This window comes from Telopea speciosissima, chromosome 6 (assembly GCF_018873765.1).
Source record: "Telopea speciosissima isolate NSW1024214 ecotype Mountain lineage chromosome 6, Tspe_v1, whole genome shotgun sequence".
Taxonomy (NCBI): Eukaryota; Viridiplantae; Streptophyta; class Magnoliopsida; order Proteales; family Proteaceae; genus Telopea; species Telopea speciosissima.
In genome coordinates, this window is record NC_057921.1 from 37,696,691 (window position 1) to 37,721,922 (window position 25,232).

The following is a 25,232-nucleotide window of genomic DNA, read 5'->3' on the forward strand; positions in this document are numbered from 1 at the left end:
GAAGTAAGGATCAATCTTGTAATTAAGAATAATTTATGTCTCTTCTATAATAAGATATAACTACAAGTATGCTCATAGATAAAATCATGCTTTACACTTATTAGAACAGATACACTGAAGCCTCTACTTACTAAGGAAACCACCTCCCGCATAGAGCTTCATCCAACCATTCTCATCAGCCAATATCTATCCACTAATCCAGGCACATACAATGGCTAGATCGTAACCCACATATGGTGAAAACATTACATTTAACTAATTTTATGCAACTTGAACATTCATCAAGTCTAATTTATTTATGCATCATAGTCGTAAAACCCAAACCATTGATGAGGTGTGAACTACTCATTTATTCATGTGATTTAGTATTATTCTTGAGTTTTAGCTTGTGATGCTATTGGAAACCTCCTCCAGATGGCAGCTTGGGTTGTGGAGATGAATGCCTAAACCGGATGCTTAACATCAATTGTCTTAAGGGGGCCTGCCCTTGGAGGTATATATTGCTTTGATTTTATCTGGTTGTGATACTGGGTGCATGCATATATTGTTGGAAAAGAAAAAGAAAAGGTGGAAATCCCTGCAAAAATTAAATTATAGATTAATTAGTGTATAACAACAGCAGTTGTTGTTCTTGTACAAGGACATGATCCGGACTCAAGGTGAGTTTCCTTTAGTTGGTTTACCATGTGTTGATTAACTAGCGTACAAGGATGGCAGTTTTTGTCCTGGACCCAAGCAAAGTTTTAAAACTCGGAATCATCAGAGAGGATTCCTATACGAATCGACCAGATGTATAGTTGGGCTGAAATTAATGGAATGAATGACAGAAACGTGGGAACCAAACAATTTTTCAGTAAAATTCAGTCAGAGAATCAGGTTAACCAAACAGTTAAGTTATGAGAATTACGAATCCACAGAAAGTCTCTCTATGGAATTATAGCCAAAATCAATACAAGCACCTACAGAATTAGCGAACCAAACACAACCGAAGCTATTTTATGGTGAAAATCGAATCAAATTAAGAATCGGGAATTGGCCCATGAATCGACAGATTCAAGATGGATTATAAAGAAAAATTTTAAGAATCAGCCGATTCGGATCTGATTCCGATTCAAGAGGCAATGAGTAGGAGCGGTGGAAATTGAGTTCGGTGTCAGCCGATTCACTGATCTGATTCCCAATTTTTAAAACGTTGCGCCCAAGAGTCTTAAAATCAGAAATTACTATAGCTACCCTCCAAGAGGAGGAGCAACATCCCTAGATCCCTTCTATTAAACAAATCAATAACTAGTTGAGAATCACCCTCAAGAATAGCATGCTGATATCTAAAGGGTGTCAATCGGTGCGGTTTAGGAATTCGATACGTTTTTGGGGTTTAGTTCAAGATGCATAATGCATAAACCAAAATTGTACCAAACCGAAAATAGTACCTTGGTTTCAAAACCAAGGTTGGATTTGGTATGCATTCTCATTCTTAGAATGCGTATTCCCATTCTAAGAAACTAGAACGAATTTTTTGCTATGAATGAGAACATTGTTTGGATGCATATTTGAAGAACATGCAAATGTTCAGGCATTTCATCAAAGACCTCATGGGTAGGATTATTAAAAATAAAACTATCTTGGTTAAATTACTCCCCCTCCCTTCGATGATGCCCGAATGACAAACCCCACCCCTAGGTATTAGATTATAACTCTCCCCTCCCCTGAACTCAAAAGATTCTATCAACCGTACCCATTCTGTAAAAAATGGCTGTTAAGTGTTTAAAACCACATTTACAAAAAAGTAAAAAATGGAAATGTGTTTAAAACCACGTTTTCTCCACTCAGAATTTCAAGAATGTCAGGTCACTGAGGAGCTTGTCTACCAACCATTGGATCAGCATGAAATCCGCATGGCGACCTGTGAGTTGAGCGCAGCATGATGGCCACTCAACCCCATACCGCAGATAAGCTCGATCCAATTTTTGAATTCCTAGAGCTAGAGTATCTCCATCCGCTCAAAGAAACTTTTCCATAAAATTAAGGGCAAAAGATTTCCTTCATCAGTGGAATGGGAAGAATTCCCTTACCAGTTGTTGATGTGACCATGTGTTAGGAATCTTGTCCCTTCACAAACTTCTATTGTTTGAGGTTGAAAGTATACCCAGTAACCCATGCCATGCTCAAGGAAATCCTCCACCACAATGGAAGAAAATCCCATATGAGTAACTTGAAAATTGTCCAGTACTTCAACTTTCTGTCAACTTTGACTGGGAGTAAGCAAGCGGGAGAAAAGAAGAGCAGCAAACTCCTCCCCCTCGGCCGTTGACAGTAGCAGAAAAGCTGATATGCTGCAAAGACGAACAAGACACCACCATTTCCCATAATTACAGCCTTTTGAAGTTTTCCTATCGTTTGCCTGTGCTCATTCTATTGCTCAAGTATCTGTTAGAAATCGCATTATGGATTACAAGCCCGCCCCCCCCCCCCCCCACACACACACACACACACACACCTTTGTTCCTCAGGACCCTATTGGAGTACAACATAACTGAAGCTGAAAAACTGTAGAATGATAAGGATGACAAAGGTGTTACACTCTTCCCATGAAAGGTATGGAAAATCCATTATATACATACAAACCGAGCTCTGTATTATGAACAACAAATGTACCTTGTAGTGCTAGACAAAATTTACACAGAATATACCTTCTTCATTCCTCTCTGGGGATCCACCTACTCCACCATAGACTCTTCCTGCGTTGGTTGAGCTCATCAATGCTCTCGTTCACTGTTCGTATAATCTTCCTCTGCAAGCGAAGAGCTGATGCCAAAGCATTACGCTGGGCACTGGCCTTCTTCTTTGGCTCCATTTCCTGCAAACGAGGAAGAGAAAGTGAATGAATGAACTTCTAGCAAATCTTTTGATGGTTCTTTCTCAAGTTCAGAAACTGACTCTGAGCTCCTGAAGCTGAGTTTCCGTGAAACCCCCATCCTTCTTTGTTCCAGATTTTGCCATTAGCCCGATTACCCATTTAGCGGCTTCACTGTAATCTTGCTGAGTAGCCCGAAACAGCTGCAATCTCAAGTTCTGCATGAAGGACAAAGCCAACAAACCTTCCCTGTCGAAATATGGATGGGCTAGGGCTGCTTTCGCACTTGTTCTTCGCCGTGCTTTGTAACGGACCATAGATGTCAGAAGCTCCCACCCTCTCCCACCATCTAAGTCAAGTAACTCAAAGCCCCTCCTGAGTTCAGCGCCAGCCCGAGGCTCAACAGTTTTCCTCCATGCAACTAAGTCATATTCACATCTTTTTAGCTGACGATTGAATTGAATGAGGCTACTGTCTGTACGTAATGATGGGAATGCCTGATGGACGAAGTCAAGAAAACTGTGAAAATTCTAAAACAATTACTTGGGCTTATGACATTAGTTATAAAAACTATTTAACAGATATTCCATGTGTGATATATGTTGGAACTATATGATGTGATTATTATGTCACTGAAGCAAATGACAAAGAGCTGGATTGAGTGACACTGAAATCAATGGGAGGGAAAACCCACTAAACCAAAGTAGTCCACATTGAATGATGTTGTCATAGTTACATGAAGTTTACTGAGCCTTCATCTTGACATCATTTCCCCTAAATCACATAATACCTCTCAATACGCAGAGGACTTGACTCGGTAAGATCTGACCTGGCCAAATTATTGAGTCCTCTTTGAACTGCTCTTATGAAAAGTGAAGCTAAGAGGAGTTAGTTCCCCCTTAACCAAGTCATAATGACTAATGTCCTGCAATTTTATAAAAAGTTTACCATAAATTTGGCTTACATCATTCCACCTAATTCCGATTGCTTCTAAGTGGGCAAAATCTTGACCCTGCTTTTTAACTGCTGCTATGGAATTCTAAAATACTATCTAGGGCTGGTTGAGTGGAATAAATACAGAGGAGAGAGAGAGAGAGAGAGACAATACTTGCAAACTCCTGAAGCAAGTCTTGACAGGTACTATTTATATACCAGAATTAACTAAAATCAAGTGATCTGTGAGTTTGGTGCTTACCATTTGCAAAAATATGAGCCCAGCACTGTAGATATCAAATCTATCAGGTAAATTCATCTGTTTAATAACAATAACATCACAATCATAAAATGGACTTTATCCTCCAAAACTCAGTCAGCATAAGATTAGTTAAGTTGGACAATTATCTGTGGATATCACACCTGCCACAAGACTGGGGATAAAGCAGTCGCAACTGGAGCCGAAGGAGCAGATGGAGTTTGAGTGCTCATGATGTATTGCTCGGGTGCTGCATACCTGAAAAGGTGAGGACAACTGTAGGTAAGAACTGATAAGTTCTAATAAATCAAATTAAGATTTAATGAACAAAAAACAGCCATGGGACAGAATCACAGTGAACTAGCTTAAGAAAGCTTAAGGGCAGAAAATAGAAGGTTCAATATCTCCCAAATTGGCCAACCGATGAGGCTGAAAAAACGATCAAAGGCTGGTCTATACTTTCTGTACTTGTGGCTAAATATCATGGAAACCGATGGTTAGATGGTGAATAATGGTGGACAGGAAATAAAAAATAGTAAGTTTCTAAAACAAGGATAACTCCCAAGTTTCAGATCTGATGATGCTGCAATTCTTGATTGATATAGTCCTATTAGGAGGAACATCATATACAAAATTGGACTCAATTCGTGGTCAGGTGGGCTGAAATCTTTAAGAGAAGACTGAGAACACAAATGGACAAAATTGATATGCAAGAACAGAAATTTAGGAAGAAAATTAGTAGAACATGGAGTGAAAAAAAACTACAACAAAACAAAGTGAATGGTGATGTGATTTAGGAATAATTGACTTGTGGATCTTGGTGCAAGGGTTAGGTTGCTCCATTGTGACCAAGTGGTCACAGGATTGAGTCTCTGGAAACAACCTCTCTGCGAAACAGGGGTAAGGCTGCCTACATAATGACCCTCCCCAGACCCCGCAGTGGTGGGAGCCTTGTGCACTGGGTATGCCCTTTAGGACTTGGGTCAATATGACCACAGCCACTCTTAATTTATAATAGAAGAGAATAGGTTCAAGAACACGTATACCCTTATACCCATATTACAACACTCCCCCTCAAGTTGGTCCATAGATATCACACATTCAACTTGCACACAATAGGATGAAACACCTTACTACTAAGATCCTTAGTGAAAACATCTGCCAACTCTGGTCACCAGACTTAACAAAAAGTTCACAACACACACCCTGATCCAGCTTTTCCTTGATGAAGTGACAGTCAATCTCCACATGCTTCCTCCTATCATGCTGAACTAGATTACAAGCAATGCTAATGGCGGATTTACTGTCGCAATACAGCATCATGGGAAGCTGAACGGGAACACCAAGGTCCTGTAGAAGACTCGGAAGCCCCAATAATTCATAGATACCATGGGCCATAGTACAGGACTCCACTTCTGCTCTAGACCGTGAAACGACTGCTTGTTTCTTACTTAGCTAGGTGACAAGATTCCCCCCAATGATGGTACCATAACCGATCATGGACCTCCTATCATCAGGTGAACCTACCCAATCTGCATCTGTAAAAGCCTTAACTCGTAGACTATCATGAGGGGAGAAAATGACACTTTTCCCTGGGGCAGCCTTTTAAGTACTGCAGAATACGAAACACAGCGCCCAAGAGTGTAGAATAGGGATCATGCATGTACTGACTAACCAGACTCACGGCATAGGCTATGTATAGTCGAGTATGCAAGAGATATATCAATCTCCCAACCAACCTCTGATATCTGCCTCTATCAACAATAACTTTCCTAGTAAGGATAGTACTCAGTTTGTTTCATCGGTTACAGTTCTCTGCCGTTTCATCAGTTACAGTTTTATTCCTTCCAGCTTCTGCAATATATGCCTCCAACAACTCCGCTGGAAGGAGGAAGCTTTAGACTCATCTTTCTTTACCAACATATCTAGTCTTTGGCTTGATCCATGGGCAACCTTGGGGAACTTCAACCTGGTTTTTCTTGTTGAAAAGAAGGTGTGAGCGACACCAGGTTATACCAATGCTGTTGCAGTACCTTGAAAATGTGTAGATGCTGCAGAGCTGGTTGATTCCACACAAGGTCTGTAGATTTATTTGGTCCTACAAGTGCTCAGATGAGGGAAGAACAGAATATAGGCACAAACGAGTCCTAATAATATGAGCTTGATTCCTCAATAATCTATCTGATGCCGCCTCTGTTAACCTTGGCACTTCTGAAAAATTACCTATGATGGCTACATAGTCTTATCTTGAGTTTTCCCCATACCTGAAAACAACAGGATGGACTCCATTTCTAGGCTTGGAACATTTTTTTAACTTTCACTCTCAACATCTTGACAAATATAACTTTTCGTTATTTTCAGCTATATTTGTCTCAAACATAGTGACTTGTTTCCATATGGTAAATATTGTTTAATGTCTCGTCATCTTCAAGCTGTTTCTAATGTTATGCCAGCTATTTACAGTGATGAAGAAGTCCTATTTCATTTCAACTAACGACAATGAGAAGAGGAAAAAAAGAACGAAACAATTTGGGCGCAAATTGCTGGAGGAATGTCTTAATCGGATCAACGATTTACCAGAACCTGAAATCATCTTCTTAGATCTTTGTTCGAGGGAAGAAAGGTAATCCTTTTACTTGTTTCCTCTCTAGATTTCCTTACTGAATTTATAATATCTTCAAAAGATTGTGTTATGAGAGACTATCCGGGCCAAGATTATACTTATTAAAGCAATGAAAGATATCTAAACAAATATCTGAACATAATTCCTTTCATCTACTTCCAGGGCTTCACAGATTAGGGTTCTATATCATTCTGATTCTACTTCAATGATGATAAAAAAAACAGAGAAAAATGTGCTTCAGATGCATCAATTGAAGCTTAGCTTGGAAGGTGATGACTACACTGGATCTGACTGTGGAAATGTGGTCCTAATCTAATGGAAATGATGATAATGGGAAAAGTATGGTGGATCTTTCTCTGAGGATTGGTGGTCCTCAACCAAATAATGCATAGAGGAAAAATGCTGTATAAGAAAGACAATTTGCAAAAGCACTTCAGTTGGGTTCCAAGGAAGGCCCATATTTGGAGCATATTTGGGGACTATTTAAGCCCATATTTTTGTCCAGAGTTTCCCCCATCGATCCAGTGTTGTGGGCCATATTCTGTTATTATTCACCAGGTTTAAGAGATGTATCGCATCGTATCAGAGAGATGCAAGATACAAACGGAAATGTTTAGGATACATGTGAAATACAGTTCTGAAGCAATAAACACAATAATAAGTAATATGTAAAATATATCATGTATAAAGAGGATAACAAAGTACGACGAGACAAGTTCATTTAATTGATTATGTATAAAGGATGAAGCTTCTTACTTGTACTAATACAAAAAAAAATGTCATTTTCGGTCTAGGGAAGATTTAGGGTTTAGGTACGCACTTTATTGCAAAAAAAAAAAAAAAAACCAAGTTTGATGCAATCATTCAGTTTATTTTTCACTAACCCACTGATCCATTGCAAAAAACGACATTAAGAATCCATAGTTGGGAAAAAAATTCAAAATTCTGATGGAAAACTGTTCTTGCGCAAATCTAGTTTTGATATAGTGTTAATGTTGCTTAGATTAACTTTATCGTATTACTGCTATTTGGATTCATCATCTATGAATTTTATGATGACATATTTTGTATTTAAAAGAAAAATTCTTCAAACATCATCCACAGCGTATATGGCTGGAATCTTTGTCTTTTATTTTTTATACCAATCTTTCAAGTGTGGCTTGTTGATTGGTAGGTCCTGTAAAATGGAACAAGTTATGGCTAATATGAGTATTCAAATTGGACCTCTATTGATGGTTCCATGCATATCAGGATTCAATATTCACAATGTACGCCCCATTTGAGGAATCTATTTACGTGATCTGAAATTCTGAATTCTCTGGCATTTGTTATTTCTTTCTCTTAGGTTTTTCTTCTTATCGTTTCCGTTTTAATTTATTGACATTAGCATAAACAGTTTATATTCCATACTCTAAAGAGCTAGTATGGTTTAGATTTGGAAGAGTTTGTCTACATAAGTATAGAATTTCTTGGCTTCTTTCTAGAAGTTTGTTATATTGACCAGGGACTGGAGGTACCAACCACTATTTATTCAATTTGCTTATGGCATATGTATGGACACTTACATCCAGATATGATGAACTGCTGACACAAAAATTCGGACATCATGAAGCAGATTTGATTGCCTGAGAGTCATGAGATCAGCTACAACTAAGATACATTAACCTTCACCTTAAGGGTCACCTCTTTGGCTGAAGCTCGTCTAGGTGGAAAGTCGGTGATACCTATGGATTTTACAAATTCTTGAATGATAGGGTTGACCATTTTCGATTGCTCGATAATCATGGAAGGCAATGCTGGTATTGAATCCCCTAAGTGTAGCCCAAATGCAGCTCCTTCATTTGCAAGAAGAGCTCTGCAATTCATGTGGACATAAATCTATGCAATATCAAGTGCATACTTGAATGGTCCTTTCTTCTCTGTACATTGTATCGGAAAACTGTGTTGTGTACATCATTCCTGGACAGTCCGGAGGAAGAAAATTTTGCATCCCCACCACAGGAGCTTGTGCTGATGATATATCTACTGATTTACATGACATGATCAAGAGATAACAATCACTTCCCTCTCATTCTTAAACTCATGTTTATCTCCTATCCGTTGAAGCTTCCAACTTAAAAGCTTAAGCTCATAAGGGAAGATACCTCCCAAGTGTATAGGTCCAACTCCAAGGTTCCTGTTAACTGATGCGGAACTATTCCCAACGTTACCTTGTGTTATCATGTAAGTTCGTCACAATCTGTTGTAACTACTTTACTAATTCAATTCTATAAAAGGACTCGAGAAAAACCCATGCCATTCTTGTGCTGTTACTGACATGGTATCAAGAGCCTTTGACTAGTGTCTTCTTTTCCCATGTTGCATACTTCTATGCATTGATGGAATATGGTTGAAGGAGCTATATACTGTTTTTGAACGAATCAAATTTACTTTTTACTGTTTGCCTACATTTTTCCTACAGGTACAAGGTCAGTGCCTGGTGTTTCAGATGCAATCTTCTTTCTTGTTACTTCATGCCTACTCTTGTGCTGGTTTGTATCAGAGCAAGTTCCCTCCTGGTTTAGTTTCCAAAATGAATTTAAGTGCCTCAACTCGACTAACAGTACTTAAAAAGCACTCAAGCATATGCAAAAGCCAAAAATCAGTGAAGACATAAAGGCAACAATCCCTAGATAGTAAAAAGACAATTATCTATGTGGAGACCCTATCAAGAACAATAGAGCTGTTCACAAACAAGATAGAGATTCTCGCATTGACTGATAAAGATAAGAGGGGGATATTTGTTTCTTCAGCCTACCTAATAAGAAAAATCATCTCTATTAGACAGGACATTATAGGCAGTTGAAAAAGCCTGCAGTCATCCTATCCATGGAAACATCCCTACAGAAATACAGGCCATGAGTCTCTTATGTGGAACAGTCTATTGACAAGAGCTTGAATAGATTTCATGGAGAGCAAAAGTGGAATTAGACATGGCTAGAACCACATAGATTGGAAATTCAGAGCTTACAAGATTAAGGTGGACCTCCCAACCTTTAGGGTGGGTCAACCCTATATAGAGGATTTCCTCATTTGACTTCATTAGCTTGGGAGATTGTTTATTTATATGAAGCCTGAAGAGGCAAAGGATCAAACTTGTAGCATAAAAGTTGAAAGCTTCAGCCTGGTGGGAGCAACTGAAACTTTCAAGAACCCATCAAGGCAAAGCAGAGCTATTAAAAAATGGTAAAGAATGAAGTAGTTGATGCATTTGAAATTTGTGCTACACCATTGAAGACAACTTCCTCTTGTGCTACACTATTGAAGATTTTTATTACCTAACCTCACAAAATGACCCAGCAGAGATTGGGCCACAACTTGATGCAGTGCATCAAACGGACTCTTCTATTTATATAGATTTTTCAATTAATGATGTTGTAATATGGCTTAGAAATAGGAATTTTAGTAGAATCTCTTATTTGTTTAATGGGTGGGCCCAAGCCTACAAATTATTTTAATTTATTTAATGTAGGATCAGGGCCCAAGTAGGACTAGGATTTCTTATTTCTTTGCATCCTAGCTCAATGGAGGTTGAGATTAGATCTCTGTAATTCCTGTTGAGACTTCATCTTGTGATTTGATTTTCTCAAAATCTGAAATCAAAGAAAGCTTGCCATTCCTAAAGCCTTGAAATATTTCAATTTTCCAAGCCTTAATGAGCTTGAAGATGAGCCTCAAAGCGGATATATCGTGCATCGAAGAGCATGACCTTTGTGACACTAGTGAATTAGTGATATTAAGCTGATGTTACCAATTAAACTGAATGGTAAATTAAGCTCTGCTATAAGTCTAGCTGTACTCTACGAATAAAGATGTCAAGATGTTTCCATAAGTAGCAATACTGGGGAAGATTGAACTTGAAACAAGTGTAGCTAAGACAAAGATTCTAGGACTGGGTGGATGTGCATTAAACAGGTAAAGAGATGGTTTCATCATGTGACAATGAGAATATTGTCTGAGAGAGGACTGATTAGATGCAAGTTTAAGGTACCAAATGAAATGGGCAATGGGATGGCCAAAGTAGGATATAAAAGAGAAACCATCAAATACAAACTTTTCTCTTCCCAAACAAATCAGAATGTCATACAATTTGTGTGGAAAATGTTACACTCACCCAAAGACCAGGAATACAGATACCATTCCTAACATTGGGAAACAGAACCTTATACAGTAAAATGGAAGTGACTCAAAGCATATTTATTTTCAAGGCAATCATTACGGCAGTATCAGAAAATTCTTCTTCAGTCCATTAAAATGAGATGCTTCGATTGCATTTTGATCAAATTTTCTATACTGGCAGAGGAAATACCTTGGGTCCAAGAGAAACTCCTTGGGAATATAGTTGATTCCCACCCGCAAGTCAGCTGCAGCCCCAAGGTCAATGATCTTGAATATGCGATCCCCTGTTTCAGTTTCACAAGAAATAGGAAATTAGCTACACGAGAACAGTAGAAATTCATGAAAACTATAAACCAATAGGGTAGCTTGCTGCCCATACCTTCAGAGAAAATAATATTCTGGGGTTTGATGTCTCTATGAACGATGCCTGTTGAATGGAGTCCATCTAAAGCAAATAAAAGCTGTCTCATGATTGTCTGAATGATTCTACTTTCCCTCTCCAATCCCTTTGGCAAGTCCTGGACCTCTCCAAGAATCATTGTTTCCACCTGACATTATATGTAACCGACAATTGTTATAATAAGAAATTATAAATATAAACTTATCATGCATTTGTGGATATCTTAAACAGAAGACAAGCTGATAATATGTACCAGTGAAGATATGGAACAACTGAACAAGCACAGTTAGAAATTTTAATAGTTGTACTATTGGCTGTAAATGAATTTATGATTTGTATCCTAATTAGGTTCAATCAAGTATAACCATTATCGTATTCTGGAGAAGGATATTAATAGAATGAAAAATATCGCATTGTCTATTACAGTCCAAATTTTGTTAGCAACAGATGTAACTTACAGAACTGTGAAACCTAAAACAGTGAACTCTAAATTGCAACAACACTGCCAGTAATCTAATAGAGAGAATACTGACATTGTAAGGGAACTCTTTACTCAGCATTAGATCCGTGAGTGTTGCCTCCCCTTCAAAACGCCATATAAGCCAATATTCACCTTCTTTCTTGGAAGAGCTCTGAAAACAGTACTCCAAAACAAGAGATAGTAAGGCAATTAATTAAACCAATTAACAAAGATGGTAGGACACAGCAGGCATAGTAGTAACATCATTACCATAATAGGCATAGTAGTAATTGATTAATATTAACTGTAAAAGAGCAACACCTCAAGAAAGCCGTACACGAAATCTGCACAGCTATTGGTGCAAGCCCTCCGGACCCTCTCGTTCATCCAAATCTCCACCGCGCCATATTCAGTAGCCTTTTTCAACACTAAATCACCTTCCTTTTTTGCCAAACCACCAAAACCCAAAATTTAGAACAATACAGCCAGCCATTTTCAAATTAAAACTCAGATAGTAACCGCAAGTTCTCAGCTACTTAAAGAAACAACATCCACAGATAATATAAATTGTTTGTGTACATTAAAATTAACCATATTCAAGCAAATTAATCAATCAGAATTCTTAGATAACTGTAGACTTAATAAACAAAAGAAAAGAAGGAAAGAAATATACCTTGGAAGCAGGCTTCTTTGCCAATGAAACTTTATAAACCACTCCAAAAGCGCCCTCACCCAACTTCTTCCCCAAAACAAAGTCATCCTACCCAAAAACAAGAACCCCAAAACCAGCAAATAAGCACATATGAAAACCAGAACCATCAAATTCGCTTGTGAAAATGGAATGGATGGAGTAGAGATAATAAATAAGTCACCTTTCTATAAGTAGGACGAAAGAGCCGCTCTACGAAAGCAAGAACGAACATGTCCCAGAAACCAGGAGCCACACCAGGGGTAGCCCAGAGGTAAGAGACAGCGCTGAGAGCTAAGATTACACCGGGGACGGTGATGGTGAGGCCATTGGACCTAGGGAGAGTGCTTCTGTAGATCATGTCACCACACTCCATTACAGTGCAAGGAAGTCCAACACCTACGCCGACAAAGAGATGGTAAACAAGATCAACTAGTTCGGCTCCTGCACGCACCACCAAAAACTTGGACTTCGAAGCGATCTTAGCTTCAGAAGAGCTGGAAATTCTGATTTCGAGCTTCTTTCCGATAAATGGAGTTGAGAAGAAAATTGGAGTCGAGGGCTTGGATTTCAAGCAGAGACCAACTGTCGCTCCAATTCCTGCAACCGTCGTCATTTCCGTATAAAACTAACATTAACGACTCTGCCTCAGTACTCCAGTGTTGGTTTTCCAATTTCTAAAATATTATATACATTTGTCTCAAGATGAGAGGGATTTTTCAGTTTTATGTGGAGGTCAGAGGAGCTTAACTGGATTCGATGCCTCATATGCACCACATGTGACACGTAGCCTAATTTCAACCAAACAAACAAAAAAAAAGACACGTAGCCTAAGGATCTTCATCTTCCCTCTAATGTCCCGTTTGGATCGTGATAAAACAATGAAAACCCATTAATAATATTTTTTTGGTGTGTTAAAAAACTTATTAATAAATCAAGGGAGAGAAAACGCAACATGGTCGCGTGGGGCATGTGGCTCCTATGCCTAGACATAGGATCACGTGAAATAACCACCACCCCCTTGAGGATTTCTGCTTTTCCATGGAACGTGGTGGTCATTTGTGCGATCCTATGTTTAGACATAGAGCCACGCACCGCACGTAACCAGATGGCGTTCTTTTATCCATAATGTACGTTTATTGTACTCTACTAGCTATTGAATTGCTGTTAATTTTTCAATGTTTTGTTTTACCACTTGATAAATTACGTTTGGACTTATACTTGACATGTGAGTAAGGGATTTTGTGGCCTACCTGTTCTCAATATTTCATCCATAACCAACTTACCACGTGGTAGAAACCGATGCCTATTGACATACTTTATACACATATGCCTTTGGATAGAAATTCAATTCCTGCCATATTTAGTACTATATTGTTAATTTAATTATGCAACTATTGTTGATAATGGTGTACAAAACTTTCCATTTTTTATGAAAATAAAACAAAATATTAATGTTAATAAAATAAAAAGTTCTCAACATCCTCCCTTATGACTGACTTCTTCTCTCACCTTCATAGCCCACCAGTGGGCTATAGAGAATAGAGATCACTTGGCTATGGTCGCAAAGCTCAATCGAGTCTCATGTGGTAGATATGTAAATCCCATAATATAGTGTCATCAATATGACATGGGTGAACTCTTAACAACATGTGATGAGAAGAAACGGAGCCATTTGCAAGGCATACGACATTGTTCAATGTGCAGGTGGCGTCGTTCTCTAAGCCATTGGTGTCATTACAAGTCAATAGGAACCTGGCTCGAAACAACACCAAGGGTGTAGTCCGGCAAGGGCCTAAGGGCCTAAGCCTAAGTCGATTATGGTCTAGGTTTGTAGGGTTGGTCTTGGTCTATTCTAAACATGTTAAAACCATAAAACATAATTTTGGAACATCAATTTATCAAATTTTAACCACCTTTATCAATACGGGAACCAAGAACACTACCTAAAGCGAGGGGGAACAATCTTGGATATACTTAAAGTATCATTTCACATTTTAAAGGAATTCTGAATTCATCGTCGTCTAAGCCACTGTAAGGTGACAAAATGAGGTGTCTACACCAAAGGGTGTCAATTGGTAGGTTCGGACTGGTTTTAGCCTGGGCTAATTGATTTAGGTGTGATAAGGATGAATTCAAAACCAAACCAATAAAAAAAGCTTAGGACTATGGGATGCTCTTCCCCACCAACGATAATTCAATTTAATCTAATCAATGGCTCTACGAAGAGCAGGGTCTTCATGCTTCACAATAGTTGGACTCCAACACAAAAACTAATTTCTTTCAGATCATCAGATACTCCCCAACCGACAAAGTCAGCCAGGTTTTCCTGGTGTGGACTCATAATTCTAAAATTCAAATACAAATATACACATTCTTTTTATTACTATATTACTATCGTAGTCGGAGAAGGATAGCCGGAGGGGAGAGGGGGGTGGATAGGAAGAATTGTCTTAAAAGATTCCATCAAAGGTGAATTTGCAAATTCTACCCCTCTATTTCATTTCACCAAAATGACTTAAGAGGATAGATAAAAGATAATGAAGCAAACTACTTCACTCGTCATCGTGACACTTAGAAGGAGCCTTTACACAAACTTGCAAATAAATAATTGAATGTGCCATTTCCCTTTCCTCCGTCGAATCAAACGGTTATAACAAGTGCATAATAGTTTTCTAATAGACTTTTATTGTAAAATGTTTAAAGTATTTCCAACCGGGCATTTGGTCTAGTGGTATGATTCTCGCTTTGGGTGCGAGAGGTCCCGAGTTCGATTCTCGGAATGCCCCTGTATTAAAATGATTTGGGTTTTTTATGCAACATCCATTTTTTAACAAAAACAATCCTAATAAGGCAAGTTTGTAACTTCTTAGCTTATGAATATTGTTATAATGCACTAAACGGCAAATGGTCTGGGAACAAATTGGATCACAAAAGGGCATATATTGATATAAATTGAGAGATACTACCTGAATACTTGCACCTAATGTTAAAAAAAAACTAACATACAATATTAATGCATATGTATTTCACCCATTATAAGTTTTTAGATATATCAACCCGTATATGGAGAAGTTTCAAAGTCTAATCAATCTCAAGACAAAACCAACTCAGACAGATAACCTCAAAATTGAATAGCAGATCTGTTAAAACTCACAAAACTCTATTGCTGAAACCGGGATACAGAAGACAAACCCAACTCAGACAGCTAACCTCAAAATTGAATAGCAGATCTGCCAAAACTCACAAAACTCTATTGCTGAAACCGGGATACAGAACAGTGGAACGACAAGTATTAAATCAGAGAATAATAAAGCTTCTAATAAAAGGGTTTTAGTATCAATAACAGGAACATGATCAGAGATATTAAACTAACTCGAATCAGAGATTAAATAATCAGAAATAGCACTCGATTGATAGGGATAACAATACTATTTTGCGCAGAAAAGAGAGTATGAAGAATGAACAACAAAGAAATCCCAGGTTTTCCACCCTTCGATCCAAAATTCCAGATCAGAATCCCTTTGCCTGTAATTGTTTTTCACCATTGATTCTATCAAGCTATTTTGCAGAGCCATCTGAGCCTTGGCTTTTATAATGCTTAAATAGAAACAAAATAACACTTCAATTTGAAAGTGGAAACATGATTTTCACGATCCCACACTCCCACCCATCATTGTCAAACAAAACCCCCAACACTAGAAGCACGGAAAATGATTCTAGATGACCTTATATGATGCACACCCAAGCTACAAGAATGTTGAGAGCTCCAGAGTTGGGAACGAAGGCTTCTACTAGCAAACCATGGCGGGAGCAGGGAGCTTGCTCGAATCGTTTAGGGAGCTTCAGAGAAAAAGGAATGAGTTTGCAAGAAACGACTCTGGCAAAAAAGGAATGGGAAGGTAAGGAAAATCCGAAAGATAGGGTTTAGAATCAAGTTTTGGGGTTTTTTTTTTTAAATTCTAAAAATTAAAGCAAAAGTACAAGTATATCCTTAAAAAACGTATACGCGTGTTAAACGTTCGTTTAAAACTTGACCTCCAGGTGAATCCCTTTTTTTTTGTATGTTTGGGAAGCATACGGGAAAACACGTTTTAAATGGCAAAATATGGGAACAATGTTTTAAATGCATTTTTGCTAATAGAGATCCTGACTATCTTAACCGGTCCTACCTGGCCTCACAGCCCCATCCCACCCGGATTGAGGGGGTGAATGTTCACGTACGTGAGTGTATGTGAACGATTCACAGTCGTTCAGATGGAACATTCCACATAATAGATTCCATCTGAACGGTTGTGAGTTGTTCACGTACGTGAACATTCCCTGCACGCCCCGGATCCCTTTCTTCATCCCAACCCAAGATAAGGAAGGATTAAGGAGTTAAAGTAGCAACCATGGTTCGTAAAATTTATAGTAGAGGGGGCTTGAGGATGTGAGTCTATAGTTGAGGTTGAATATTGTAGTGCTTCTTTCGACCAAAGCCTTGGGTCAAACAAAGTTACAGTGAGGGAGTTCCAACTAATTCTTTTAAAGGGGAATGTAGGGGCTACACACGTGCATCAACCAATGAGAGAGTGTGCACTGGCATCTTAGTGGTGGGATTTTCACCTTTTATGGGGGGTGGGATGGTCATTTCGTACCCCACTATGTCTGGGCGTGACCCTTTTGTCCCTCACAGAGAACTTTTCTCCTTCTTTTAAATACCCAGGTAACGTTAATAGCAAGGATGAAATAGTAATAATATTTAAAAAATAAAAAAATAAAAAATAAATAAAGAAGGGAACAAGATAACAGTAATATAAAGAAAAGTATAAATCTGAGATACATAGAACCTGAGACGAGAAAAAGATAGCTTAGGCAGAAGGAAGAGATGCACACAGAGTTCTTGGTAGCCAACTATGAACTTGAGGTTTCATTCAATAATTTTCCTCTCATCGTGAGGGTACATGCCATTTTATAGATTAAAAAAAATCCTAATCCTACCATGAAACTGAAAGAATAGTTAATTGTACCTTGGACTCAAAACTAAAACACATCTTTAACTCCTATTTGCTGTTAGCGATTCTAACAAGATAAAGATTAAAAATTAAGTAGACAGAAAGAAAAAAACGAAGCTGAATTTGTGTTTTTACCTCCTATTTTCCCTCTCCACGTTGAAGCTTTGAATCCGGTCTTCAAATTTGATGTGTTTCCAAGTGCTACTTCTATGTTCTTCAATTATAATCTGGTAGATTACTAATTCAAGGTTCAAATTGTACTTGGTTAAATCTTGTAGATAAACTCCAATAATATCAGGTTCTTGTGAATCCAAGTTGATTTTGGAAATTTATTATGGACATAATATTGGCCATATATCAATTTGTGATGGTGTTGATAAAGATTGTCTAATTTGGTTGTCTTATATTAGTAAGTTGTTCTTAGAAATTCACGGATTTTCTTTTGTTGTTTTGCTCCCATCTTTTCATCTATGTTGTTGATAGATGGCCAATATAGTTTTGCAAGATCGAGTATATTATTAGTTTTCTTCAATAATTATACTTTGGCTAAGTTGCATATAGTTTATTCAACAATAGTGCTTCTCGAGAGAGTTGCATGTCTGATTTTTAAATAGGTAACTGACATTTGAATAGATTTTAGATAAGAATATGCACATACTTCTATTGTCCCCTTTGAAAATAAAATTTTCATTTTGGAATAATAGAGGGTGGGGCGGTAGGTTGAGATGAAGAAAGGGGGGTATTGCAGGGTTGTAGGATGGGGGAGGTGGGGTGGGGTGGGGTAGGGTTGTGAGGCATGGTAGCAATGTAGGGTGAGGGAGGGGGGGGGGGAATACGCAACAGAAGAAGAAGATAGGGGTTTTTAGTTAAAGTTTGATTTATGTTTTATCTTAAACTAAATGGTAAAATTAGAATAAAAAATTGATGGTAAAAGTTTTTCAGCAGGTTTTTTTTTTTTTGGAATAAGAGAACTTGTATTATTAGAAGAAATAAAAAATCAGAGGATTTACAATCTTAGAAATTTCTTCCCATAGACCGTATAATTAAGGCTAGAAAGAGTCGATGGGAGGCATGTAAGCAGTATCAAAATGAAGCACTTGGCTTGAGTGTAGAAAGCCCGCTAGAAGGCCAGCACACTTGTTGATCTCCCGAACGTGGTGAGTAAAGTTGCAGTTATGAAATCTATCGCGCAACTCATGGATGTCCTCATGGTGATGTGGGTCACGTTAGATTTTTATAATTAAAATTAAGATAAAAAAATAGTTATTTAAAAAGGTAAAATTAGAAAAGAAAAAAAAGTTTAGTAATCAGGTTAATTATAATCGGATTAGGTACCCCAAACACTACAAGTGAAATCGGATACCTAATTTATAATTTATCAAAATGTTAGATACCCTAGATGCCATTTACACCCAAAAAAAAAAAAAAAGAGTGGCACATAATTAGCCGTTATAATGTTTCTTTTGGCCACCCCATCCCATTTTATAGTTATTCATATTTTCATTGTATCTTTGGACTAAACATTAATGGAGCACATTCACTGCATCAACTCCCCCAACGTTGGGCTATGGGTCCACATATGGCCGATGCATGGACTACCCACTCTAATACCTCTTAATGGCCAAGCTTAAAGGAGGAGAGACCCTTCCAAGGTCATAAGTCAAAATGCCCCACACTACTCGATCGATGTAGGACTAAACTCAGGGCCCCACATGGTCGGTGCACAGACAACCCGCTCTGATACCACTTAATGACATCCAAACCCAAAAGCCCAAGCTTCAGGGTGGAGAGGCCCTTCCAAGATCATAAGCCAAAAGGCTGGACGCTACTCGACTGATGTGGGACTAAACTCCCCTCACATTCTTGGCCATAGAGCACATTCACTGCATCAACTCCCCCATCTTTGGGCTATGGGTCCCTACATGGCCGATGCACGGACTACCCGCTCTGATACCTCTTAATGACATCCAAATCCAAAAACCCAAGCTTTAGGGTGGAGAAGTCCTTCCAAGGTCATAAGCTAAAATGTCGCATACTACCCGATCGATGTGGGACTAAACTCCCTCTCATTCTTGGCCATGGAGCCCATTCACTGCATCAGCTAGCTTTTTAATCAATTGCAAGTCAATCTCAAGCAGAATTTGGGTAATTGGTATCAAGATTCATATCATCGATCTAGATCGTTCCGTATTGATTTGGATAGGATAGATTTTCCCTTATTTTGTTTTTAAAAAATCAGGTTTTTTTAAAGACCGATTTAGATTGGTTTATTTCGATCCATCGATACAGGATCAACAAAAAATCAATATCGGTCTCTTCTAATATCAATATGAATTGACCAATCCGATCGATCCGATACCAATTCATCAAATCATGATCTCAAGAGAAAATAAGAAAATCTTCCTAGTTGGGTTTAGTTTTAATGAAGTAGTAAAATATATCTCTTATACAAATCGCTGGATCCATCCTTGCCTCCTCTTCAAAAAAATCATACATTTTATCTTTACTAATATTATTCAAGCTTGGAATTAAAGGGTTCATCTCAAATTGATGGTGAACCGGGTAGGCCCTGGTATGCCCACTCATAAGGTATGACCCTTAGAATGTGTTACTCATAGTCTTTTCAGTTTTCTCTGATTGAATGCTTGATGTAATGCACTCCTATTTATTCCTTCATAAGTAGAAAGTTTTTCCCATTTCACCACATGTTAAACTTATTGGTAAGGTTTTTATTCAATGTGAACTTGTATCAGTGTGGACATTGGAATTATTGGCCCTAATCGCTACGCTCAAATGAGCTCTGCAACCTTCCCCGCCACCGCATGCACCCCCTTTGCCCTTGTTGGCATGTTATCTCTGTACCCCTGTGGGGTGTAAGCTCTCTACCCTAGTGCCCAGTGGTGTGTCTCCTCCTTGTGAGGTTCAGTATCAATTTACTAGCCATGGCCCTGGGTGTCACTGACGACGCCACCGAAGCCAACAACGACGACGAACCTCCACATCGCCCTCACCCCCACCCCCCTCACCGCCACCTCCTCGTCCTCACCGACGTCCACTGCTCACTTCCCCATCCTCCATGCCATCGCCCTCACTGTTCCCATCCTCCACGCTACTGCCCTCACTGTTCCCATCCCCCTCGCCATCGCCCTCACTGCCTCCTTCCTCACCCTCACCGAGGCCTCCATCCTCCACGTCATCACTCACCCTCACCGCCCTCACACTCACCATGCCCCACGACTCACCCTCCCCCCCCTATTTACCCTCACTCTCACCATACTCCACGCCTCACCCTCTCCGCCCTGTTCACCCTCACCGCACCCCCTGTTCGCCCTAACTCGAAGACCTCCTCTCTCACTCCCATCCAAAATCCTGCTCTGATTTCCTATTCCCACCTCAGCCCCCAGCTCACCCCTATGCATCCACCTGGCTTTGTTTTTCCTTTTCTTTTTTTGCATGTGGCTGTGTAGCTTTAGTAGGTTTTGGCATTAGTGGTGCCTTGGATTTAGCTAAAATCAAAGCCCCTTCCCCTTTTCGATTGGGCGGTCAGCATCGCCGGCGATGGTGAAGCTACTCAGAATGTTCGCCCTGGAATCGATGCAACGACCATCAAGAACTTCATTGGGCCACGTGCATATTGTGACTTTTCCTGTCTCCCAGGATCGTGTCTGGCATACGGCATAAAAAATGATTTCTTCTTTTTGTTTATTGCTGATGTATTCCTTTTTTATGGCATGTTCGTGCATGCACTTCATTATGTAAGCTGTGACTACAGCGAGTTTCCTTGGGATGTGGTTGTTACCCATTCCCTTCCCCGATCGGTCCCGCCTATAACATGTATGTCAGGACCATATGTCTCTCACTGGTTTTTAAACCCTGTCAGTTTCAAAACCTTGTGTATCACATGTCAACTATCTTCGTTATCTGCGTTATGTTTCTTGTTTTCTTTCCTTCAGCGTTGGGCTTGCATGAATGAATAGCCCTGCTTTCTACTAAAAAAAGAACTTGTATCAGTCATGAGATCAAATATTTTCTTGGCCTATTCAGTTACTGCCATTTAATCTTTCTTTTACAGTCATAATATAATTGGACAATTTCTTAGATTTACCCAAAAAAATCACAAAACAAATAAATTTGACTTTTTTCTCATCATTACTCATCATTGTCAATTTCTGAATATAGAGTGGATGTGGTATGTGCACAGTAAGAAGCCATAAAACAAGTGAACTCTCATAGAGAAAGAAAAGTTGGAATATTTATTACTTCCCAAGTCCTTCTGTTACAAACCATAAACTACTTTAGCAAGTCACTATACTCAGCAGGAGATTATAGTGTCTCTATGTTGATTGCTTTCCTTGAGAAGAAATCACTCTTATATTGACATAAATGAGTCTGGGTCAGGTCCACATATGTAGAAAGTATATGTTTTAGCCGGTGAAATGGTGCATACCACCTTCCCGTGGGAGCAATATCTTGCAAGTTTAGACTTCAGAGTATGTAATGGATTATCTTCTTCTTTATATTAAAAAAAAACGCAAGTAAAAGGCCTCCTTATGAGAGAAGTTGAGAAAGACAAAAAGGAAAACACTTTTAATTAGGAGAACCAACAAGCAACACAAGCCGAGTAGGTAACTCCCAAAAAGAAACCATGAACCTATTGTGAGGAGTATCAATATAAGAGATAACTCATCACTGTGGTCCCGGTGTTATTCTCTGAACCTTGATCCTTTCTCTTTTCCTCTCTTACTACTTATTAGTCTTTACCTCCTTTCTTTTTTCCTCTATTACTATCATATTTTGTCATCTTTCAAATCTTAGCTAAGTGTGAGAAAGTTTTCATATTTTTAATTATTTCTATGCTAAACAACAATGGCTCCTGATTTCTACAACATAGTTAATGGGTTGAAACTTGCCCTTGATGGTACTGGTTCAAAGCATACTGCAGGTTGGAACATAATTGTCAAGTTGACAGACAATATAGGTATGAGCATGAGAATTTTAATTGCGTTTCAATGTAATTTTGTAATAGTTTTCTTGGCTCATATTGCTTTAAAGGGTCCTGCTAATTCCTTCTCTCATCCTCTATCCAATTGCAGACAGAGAATGAGAGAAGGAATTGGGGACGAACCTTTCAATGAAGAAAGCAAAAGGAGTAAGAAAATTTTTTACAAAAATAAATCGATATGCGATTAAAATTCTCATGTTCATTCCCACATTACCTACCAGCTTGACAAATATTCCACCTACTAACATGCTTTGAACCACACCATCAAGTGGTTTCAACCGAATAACTATATTGTAGATATCTCGAGTCATTGGTACAGTTGTCAACACAAAAACAATTAAAAAATGATAAATTTCTCACTCTAAGCTACAATTAGAAAAGAGAAGGGGTAATTAATATCACTCCCCAACTCCCTCCTTTACCTATCCTTCTCTCCTGATATTTTGAACTCTCCAAAATAACCTTCTCTGTCCTTGAAACTCCATCGTCATAACTCACTGCTCCATCAACCTCGAGCTGACCTACCGGTCACCCTTCACCACCACTCAACTCTGCAGGGAGAGACAGAGCTTCTCAGGTTTGGAATGATTTGCAGTTTGGAACTCCGTCCTCCACTTTGAAGCTAAGAAAACGATCTAAGTATCGCGTTCCCTTAGTGGTTCCGACGTCTGATGCAGGGAGTTAAAGGTGGTGGTGGTATCACAACTTCCATATCAGTAGTAAATTCTTCTTCTTTTGCATCTTTTCTTTCTTCTTTGTCTCCAACCCCATCGCTGCCTATTTTTGCAATTGAGATCGGTTAGAACTGTTGTGCCAAGGAATTTAGTCCTATATTGGCTGTGCTTAGGCCATGGAATATCCATATAAGTGGCGGCCAACCTTCACATGAGATGACGCGTTCTGGGTCTGGAAATGGGCATCAGGAACAAAATCGAGTGGGATAGAATGTGGTTGCACCAACCAATATCATGGTTGGGTACTCTGGTACACTCATGATGCATCTTAAATCCGTGCACCGAACCTTAGCAATGGACAATATCGGGCATGTGGGGCCCGTCATGGACTGTGGCACTTCATTCGTATCAGAGATAGAGTGTGGGGGAATGCTGTTGGTATAATTCTGCAATGGAAGTGTGGATGATGTGCCATGGAATTTAGTCCCACATCGGCTATGCTTAGGACATAGATTGTCCATGTAAGTGACAGCCAACCTACACATGAGATGACGCGCTCTAGGTTTGGAAATGGTCCTCAGGAACAAAACCGGGTGGGCTGGAATATGGTTGCACCGGACAATAATATGGTTGCGTACTCTGATACACTCATTACGCGTTTTAAAACTGTGCGATGAACCTTAACCAAAGCAAAAAGTATTGTGGCATGTGGAGCCCATCGTGGACTATGGCACTTCAAGAACTTTTTAGAAAATTTGTTAGATGGAGATTTATTATTTTTTTAACAAAGATAGAAGCAAAAATAGAGAATTGCAGGCTGAGCCAAGGGCAATCTCCCTAGTCGTTATGGCTGTTTTGCAGGTTGGATAGAAAAATTATGTCTTATGCGAGAATTGTAGAGATACAAATAAGTTATGGCTTATGAGTACGAAATACGAAGAAAATGAATAGAAAGAGAAGGAGAATTGTATAGATAAAAACAAAAAATTGAAATGGGTCTTTCAAATTGGTATTCTAATTCTTTTTTTTTCTTTTTTTTAACTGGGTTTTGTTTCGATGTTTACTTGTTATAGTTTCAGGGACCGAATGAGTGCCAAGTTCTCAGACATTTTTTTTTTTCTCGTTCGGTTTTGTTGAAAGCTTCTTCAGATCGATCTTCTGAATCCTTTGTTACCTCTAAGTTCTGAATCCTCTGTTCTCTTTCTGACCAGTTGGTTTCCTCCCTTTCGTTTCTCAACATCAACTCTTTCTCGAAGACAATGTTATGTGATGGGTGTTGTTTCCACTGAGTTCTATCTAATAAATAAGGCTATTTTGGATGCCAAGAAAAGAAAATTTGTTATTGCCTTTTACAACACACATGGCTTACGTCATAACCCTAGTTTTTTTTTTTTTCTTTTTTGTGGTAACTAAACATCTATTCATGAAACCGCACATAGCTTGTAGTTTTGAAATTACAAGATTCATCAATCACGGAGTGGATAGAGGCCAAAACCATCTTGCTCAGAATGAACGTACAGGGTTTTCCTGGCTAAGGAATCAACTAAAGAATTGCTCTCCCTAGGAAAAAAAATTAAAATTACATTCCAAAAAATGTGAAAATATGAGATATGTCCTCAACCACCGGCTAAACGAGTAAAGGTATGGTTGTGCTTCCTCTGTGATGTAAGAGCATAGATCCTTACAGTCTGTTTCCACTACAAGGCAATCGAAAGATTCAAAGATTGTGTTACCAAAAAAAAAAAAAAAAATTCAAAGATTGATTTCAATATTCCACTATGTATCGCCAAAGCTTCACCTAATAAAATAGAATTAAAGTTTAAAAGTTCAAATACTGCCACACGGGCATGGCCCTAATGATCCATGATAACAAACCCGATACCTCTATCGCCATCATTCTTCCATGCCGCATCCGTGTTCAACTTGTGGAAATGACATGGGGAGGGAGCTGTACACTCTTTTTGAGCCTCAGTAGACAGTTATGTAACATTAGGATGAACAGTTCTATTATTGCAGACTTGAGCCTGTATAAATTCATATTGAGCCTTTTGTGCCTCTATGATCACCTCAGTATGGGTTTATTTTCTATGAGAAAAAGAATATCGTTCCTAATCCTCCATATTTACCAAGCAAGAAATCCACATTGGCCAGGACATAGCCATAGTTTTATATTAGCAAATTATT

The 25,232-nt window shown here is 38.7% G+C and overlaps 1 protein-coding gene and 1 non-coding gene across 3 annotated transcripts; one reads left to right on the plus strand and one right to left on the minus strand.

Annotated features, from left to right (window-relative positions):
* Positions 1–2,519: 2,519 nt before the first annotated feature.
* LOC122664214 (serine/threonine-protein kinase STN7, chloroplastic-like) lies at positions 2,520–13,065 on the minus strand. Of its 2 annotated transcripts, XM_043859943.1 has the most exons (11): positions 12,560–13,065; positions 12,361–12,447; positions 12,009–12,128; positions 11,761–11,859; positions 11,207–11,375; positions 11,018–11,111; positions 4,211–4,304; positions 4,050–4,106; positions 2,938–3,351; positions 2,691–2,857; positions 2,520–2,547 (listed from the first exon to the last, which is right to left on the minus strand). In XM_043859943.1, exons 1-10 carry the CDS (start codon positions 12,989–12,991, stop codon positions 2,696–2,698), a joined length of 1,728 nt encoding a protein of 575 aa, XP_043715878.1. In that variant the 5' UTR covers positions 12,992–13,065; the 3' UTR covers positions 2,520–2,547; positions 2,691–2,695. The 2 variants fall into 2 exon arrangements, with proteins under 2 accessions (XP_043715878.1, XP_043715877.1); XM_043859942.1 differs by lacking the exon at positions 2,520–2,547 and having other exon boundaries at positions 2,580–2,857.
* Positions 13,066–15,092: 2,027 nt separating this feature from the next.
* TRNAP-UGG lies at positions 15,093–15,164 on the plus strand. The gene has a single exon. It is a non-coding gene; the product is annotated as a tRNA-Pro (tRNA).
* The last annotated feature ends 10,068 nt before the right edge of the window (positions 15,165–25,232 follow it).